The sequence below is a fragment of the Marmota flaviventris genome, chromosome 17, assembly GCF_047511675.1.
Source record: "Marmota flaviventris isolate mMarFla1 chromosome 17, mMarFla1.hap1, whole genome shotgun sequence".
NCBI lineage: Eukaryota > Metazoa > Chordata > Mammalia > Rodentia > Sciuridae > Marmota > Marmota flaviventris.
The window spans coordinates 56,300,278-56,306,350 of record NC_092514.1 but is presented as its reverse complement, the minus strand read 5'-3'; the positions used below and the strand labels follow the sequence as shown (position 1 = coordinate 56,306,350).

Sequence of the window (6,073 nt, the reverse complement as noted above, 5' to 3'; positions counted from 1 at the left end):
TTCTCCTTGCACTCTTCCTGCTGGGCTGTGGCTGGGAGGGGCTCAATCCTGTGGTGAGGAGGGAGGAGGAGAAGGAAGAGGTGCAGAGGCAGGCAGGACTCAGGTTCCCGCTTGTCCACTCAGGAGGACAGGGCAGGGCAGGGGATGAGAACAGCTGCTTTCCACAGACTCGACTGGGGTGGAAAGGAGAGGTACCGCCTTCCCTGCCCTGAGCCATACCCTGAGAAGGGAGCCTGGGCAGAAGGCCATAAGATGCTGGGGCAGGGTGTCCTGCTCTTCTCTCATGCCCCACCCAGTCTGATTGACCCATAATTTGATCTGTCCCCTCCAGAAAAAGAGCAGGGGTGATAAGGACAGGAACTCCTTAACCCTTTTTTGTTCATAACCCACTCTCCAAGCCTGAGGCAGAAGGCCCTGAGCCATCCTGCAGGGCTCTGACCCTGCCTAAGGACCAGGTGGGGAAGGGAATGGAGGTGACTGAGGAGCCACAGGTGGGAGGTCTTGAGGATGGTGGCTCCACTTGGCTTGGGGGACACTCCCAAACCAGGCAGGGACCCTTCAGTTACAGGTGTGCCTCACACACGTGGTAAGGAGGCGAGGACCCAGCTCTCCCTGGCCACATCCCAGCCCTGCCCTGGGACCTCTTCACCCGCAGGCTGAGCCAGGCAGGAAAGGGCCGATTGGACGAGTGCTCTGTGAGGAAGAGATAACCGGGCCTGGAATTTGAGTTCTCTTTTTTTTTTTAATTTAATGTTTTTATTTATTTATTTATTTACTTTTTGGCTGTAACTGGACATGATATCTTTATTTTATTTATTTATTTTTATGTGGTGCTGAGGATCGAACCCAGGGCCTCCCATGTGCTAGACGAGCGCTCTCCACTGAACCACAATCCCAGACCCTGGAATTTGAGTTCTGATCCAAGTGGTCACCAAACACTCGGCTTCCTCATCTTCCGTCTTTGTGGGCAACTCTGGATGGGCTCAAGTTTATGGCAGCTGGTAAAGCAGCCAGCTGTGCACATGTTCAGGACCCCTGGCTATAGCCCAGTCGGCCTGTGTCTGGCCCAAGCCCTCTCTCGCCTCCAGCACCCACAGTCTGTCTGCCTTCTGCCTTTCCTACAAGGCTATGGCTGCACCAGGACAAGGAATGTGTGCTTTTTATTGCTCTGTCCCTAGCACAGCCCAGTACTTGCAGAGTAGGCGCCCAGGCGGTACATGCTGAAGGAGTCAGCGCTGGGTGAGCTAGAGGACCTGCCTCCTCCTCAGCCTCCTCCCCACTCCCTCTGGCCTCTCCCACCATTCACCAGCCCCTAGCCAGGCACTAGCTGGACTCAAGAAGAAAGAAGAACATTTACTAGAGACAAACACTTTATTATCCTCAGCATGGTTACAATGAAGAGTGGGGACAGGGTAGAGGCTGAGCTTGGGCTTCCTTTCACATCACACTCCCTTCGTGATTGCCCCTTGTCTTCTCCCTTCCTAATCCCAGTCCTAAAAGGAGAATCTGACTTTGGTGGGGACAGGGGCAAGAAACCCAAGGACACTGATGTCTGAGCTCCTTGTACTGGGAGTCAAACATGCCCCCCAAAACAGAAAGAAACTAGATTCTTCAACAAATTCCAGGTCCAAGACTCCAAGTCCCGGCTGCCTGTGTTTCTCCAGAGACTTAATAATGCCTATGGGGATGGGGATGTGAGGGGACACAGGACTTGGCTGACCAGAACGAGGGATACAAGGATCCAGTTGGGGAACACTGCTGTTTAAATATTAAACAGGGTTGGTTTGTCTCCCACATGGGAGACCTTCTCATGCTTCCTGGGGCCCCAAGGTAGATACCTCAGGGTTCACTGTGGCTCTTCTTAGTGCCCCACAGAGCTAGGGCCAGGGAGCAGCTCCAAGAAGAAATACTTGGTATTTACCTATCTACCTCCCACCCAGTGGACAGGAGGACAGGAGCTTTTTCTCACTGCTACAGGCAGGAGAATGAAACTCGGAGATGGAGGGAAGGATACAGAGGTCTGGGGCTCTGTTCTCTCTTCCCTGACTTTAAATATTAGGCTTAAATAAGCATAAATATTAAATAGAGATAAATACACTGGGTGGGGAGGGCTTTGCTCAGGGCTCAGCAAGGTGGCGCAGAACCCGGTACACCAGCTCCAGGAGCCTCTGCAGTCGGGAAGCAACCAGGACACCTACTGCCCGGCGCTGGAAGGCAGAGGTGAAGGTTGGCATGGTGCCCTGGGTGGGATGCACAGCAGGGGCCACCCCTAGGTCTTCCATCTGCAGGTGAAAGAAGAGATGAGGGATCAGGCTCTGCTGAGCAGGAGTTGCTGCAAGTGAGAAAACACTGGAGGGGGCTGTTGCGCAGGGCTGTGGGCAGCCACGCAGTTCATGGTGGAACTGAGACTCAGGTCTGAGACCTGACTCCTTGCCCTTGGCTGGAGGGACTGGAGGTAGGCCAGCAGGAGAGTCCTGAAAGCAGGGGTGTGGCTGACTGCACAAGGCCCCCCGAGAATGCTCTCTTGACTGTAGCGAGCTTCCGGGATGTAGTGTGGCCATGGCAGTATGACCTGGTCTCCACCCCCGTCAGTCACTTGCCTCTCTCTCCAGGGCTCACCTGCTGCCAGACAGTGGTGGCAAAGTTGGCAACATCCAGCTGTAGCATGTCCACAGTGGGAGACAACTCGGGGGATATCCCTGCCAGGGCCTGCAGGAGGCCCTGGTAGAGGAAGAGGCCGCTCTGCAGTTGGCTCAGGCAACCTGTCTGGAGAGCAGAGTAGGAGAGGTAGGCGCTGCATGGGGTGGGCCACTCCCTGTTCCCAGGCACCTTGGCATAGGGGTGTGCTCCCTCCCTCTGACCCGCCTCTCCCCATTCCCCTCCAGCCACTCACCAGCTGCAGGCCCTGGCTGGAGCAGTTGCTTAGGGGAGCCTGAGGAATGCCCAGAGAGTGGCCGAGCAGCGCCAGCTCCTCAGGATGGCACAGCTGGTAGGTGGCACACTGGGAATGGAAGGATGTTGAGGACCACTCACCAGGGCCAGGTTGCAGGCTGCTCCTCCTTAAGCCTTCCCATCTCCCTGGGCTTCCCTTCCCTTAGTGTCCTGCCCAGTTTCTCAGCCCCATTCTACTCTGCTCCCCAATTCTGACTGCCCTGGGCCCTGCCCTTCGGCCTCAGCTCCACTCTCTTAATTCTCTTCCATGTCCCCCATGTGTCTCACTCTTTGCGCCCCTTCCTGATGACATCTTCTCAGTTCCCTCAGTTAGCTCCCCTTTCCTCCCTGCTCCCTCCATCTCTCTCTCTCTCTCTCTCTCTCTGGTCTTGTTTCCTCCACACCCTCAGGCGGCTTCCACTGTCTCACTCACCAGCTTCTCCTGTAGCACAGAGCCTTGGGCCTGGATCTTCCTCACTTGCTCTAAGCACTTGAGCACGAAGCTCTGGGGGACAGGCAGGGAGCTGGCAGGGTCCAGGGGCACAGCCTCTTGCCCCGTCCAGAATGCACTGTGCCACAGCAGCAGCTGTAGGGCTGGAGCAGACCCTGCTCAGGAGATGCTGTCCCCTCCCACCTGGCTCCCTCCCGGGGACAAGGCCAAGTGTCTCCAATCCCCCAGCCCAGAAAGGAGATCCCAGCCCCTCTGCCACTCTGGACCCCCTCCCAAACCCAGAGCAAATAGGTAGCCAGGATCCTCACCCATCAGCTTCGTGGGGCTCCGGGCAGCAGGGCCAGCCATGGTCTTGTGGGGTCTGGGCTGCAGGCTCTGGGCTCTGTCAGGGGCCAACTCCAGAGGGCCTTTATACATAACCCCATGGAGGCCTGGGAGGAAATTACCTGGGGCTGCCACTAATAATGCTTAGTAATAACTTCCAGGATTTATGCAAATTTGGCGTCCAGGACAATGCAGGGGGGGTGGACAAAAAGCTGTTTGCGAAAGTTTTGTGAAATTGTGGAATCTCTGATCCTTCTTTGACGTCTAGTCCCCCTCAAACTCTCTTCCCCCTTCCAGCCCCACCCAGGCCTAAACTGCCCCCAGGGTATTTGAACAGAACTTGTCAGGAGGCTATGCGGCTGGTCAGAGCCCTGGAGGCAAGAGTCTGTTCAGGCTGCTGACCTGACGCTGCCTCCCTCCCTCTGGCAGATGTGCTGGGCAGCTTCTTTTGCCCCTCGCTTTATCTTAGGTAAAAATTCTAAAAGATTGTGCTCCATTTGTGTACAATGTGTCAAAGTGCATTCTACTGTCATGTATAACAAATTAGAACAAATTAGAAAATAAAATAAAAGATATTTTTAAAAAAGAGACATAATTTAGAAACTTAAGCTGTTCTTATTTCATGCCCCTAGCTGTGTTACTGTCTTAGGTCAAATCATGGAGGAGAATGTACCAACTATGACTCTGCTATGGGGGGCACACAATAAACTGTAAAAATGTGAAAACAAATTCTAAAAGAGAAGGCAAAAGCTAGTTGTCCCTATTCTTATTCCCAAACTCCTGCAGGGACAGGGACCTGAGATATTGGGGTCTTGCCTCCTGTGCCCACCCAAAGCTTGGATAGGCACCATCCCTCGTTTCAGGCTGTCCTGTCCCAAGCTGATTAGCTGGGAACTCCCCAATAACTCCCACCCATGACTCATTCCATTAAGCCCCTGGAATCCCGGCAGAGCCTGAGGAAACAGGATGCCCATCCTGAATGAAGTAAGACCCTTTGGGGCTCTGGCTCACGTGACCTTGCCCTTTCACCTCCTTGCGCACTACCCAGTGCACTACCCCTTGGACAGCAGAGTTCCTGGAGCTTTGGAATTGGCAGGGTTGGGACATGTGACTTCCCTGATAACCCACTGCCCCAGAGAAGAGGCTACCAGCCAGAGTGTGTTGCTCTGAAGTGGACATGGGCTGGGAGTGACAAAGGAGAAAGTGCCAATCTCCACCCCTAGCATTGAAGTGATCTCAATTTCATCTCAGCTCTGAACTGGGCCAGGAGGGAAGTGCCTTGCCCAAGGTTGCAGATAGCAGAGTTGGAATTCCAACCTGGGCTCTGCCTCAGTCCCGAGATTTTCCCATGAGGGACGAGGCCTACCTGGTCTGACTGACCTCACCCCAGGCTGTCCACTTTCTGAACTAATTTACCCTCAAGGAGCCTACAGAATGTGGAGAGCGGGTGTCTGAGCAGGCGGGGCCATCTCTGGGGCGGGAGGGCCCTCTGGTGGCCACAACTGGCAGGGACCTCACCTGCCAATCTGTTCACATTTTGCTTTCCTGTCCCCGCTGCGCTCCTTGCTCCTTAGTAGTTAGTTCACCTTCACATAAGGATGACACTCAGATCTGTGCCCAACTCCTCAGAAGTGAAGGGTGGGTTCAAGAGAACTAAGGAGGGCAGGAGGGCAGCGGGCTTTTGTATTTTTGTTTTGGTACTGGGGATTGAACCCAGGGGCGCTGATCCACTGAGCCGCATCCCTGCCAATTTTTTTTTTTTTTTTTAGAGAGAGAGGGAGAGAGAGAGAGAGGGGAGAGAGAGAGAGAGAGAGAGAGAGAGAGAGAGAGAGAGAGAGAGAGAGAGAGAGTTATTTAATATTTATTTTTTAGTTTTCGGTGGACACACATCTTTATTTTATTTTTATGTGGTGCTGAGGATAGAACCCAGTGCCCCGCGCATGCCAGGCAAGCGCACTACTGCTTGAGCCACATCCCCAGGCCCCTAGCCATTTTTATATTTATTTCGAGATGGGTCTCATTAGGTTGCTTAGGGCCTCACTAAGTTGCTGAGGCTGGCCTCAAACTTGTGATCCTCCTGCTCAGCTCCAAGAGTTGCTGGAATCACACACATATGCCAACACACCTGGCCAGGGCAGCATTCTTAAAAATGTTGGCCAGCACTTCTGGGCATCTCTTTTTTTTTTTTTTGAATTTTTTTTAGTTGTCAGTGAACCTTTATTTTATTTATTATGTGGTGCTAAGAATTGAACCCAGTGCTTCACTCGTGCTAGCAAGTACTCTACCACTGAGCCACAGCCACAGCCCTTCTGGGCACCTCTTACGTGTAGGCACCTTTCATTGTGCTTTTGTCATTTCATTTTGTCA

General features: G+C 53.5%; 1 protein-coding gene across 1 annotated transcript; it reads right to left on the bottom strand.

Moving 5' to 3' along the window:
- Window positions 1–1,352: 1,352 nt before the first annotated feature.
- Window positions 1,353–4,952, bottom strand: Csf3 (colony stimulating factor 3). The gene is made up of 5 exons (XM_027923142.3): window positions 3,691–4,952; window positions 3,365–3,525; window positions 2,894–3,001; window positions 2,620–2,766; window positions 1,353–2,282 (listed from the first exon to the last, which is right to left on the bottom strand). The coding sequence occupies exons 1-5, from the start codon at window positions 3,797–3,799 to the stop codon at window positions 2,118–2,120; spliced, it is 690 nt and encodes a 229-aa protein (XP_027778943.2). The 5' UTR covers window positions 3,800–4,952; the 3' UTR covers window positions 1,353–2,117.
- Between the last annotated feature and the right edge of the window lie 1,121 nt (window positions 4,953–6,073).

Coding starts and splice junctions, on each gene's coding strand:
- Csf3 (XM_027923142.3), bottom strand. CDS start 3,799: ATGTATAAAGGCCCTCTGGAGTTGGCCCCTGACAGAGCCCAGAGCCTG. Junction 3,002..3,364: donor CTGTGCTACAGGAGAAGCTG/GTGAGTGAGACA, acceptor TTCCATTCCCAG/TGTGCCACCTACCAGCTGTG. Junction 2,767..2,893: donor CCAGCCAGGGCCTGCAGCTG/GTGAGTGGCTGG, acceptor TCTGCTCTCCAG/ACAGGTTGCCTGAGCCAACT.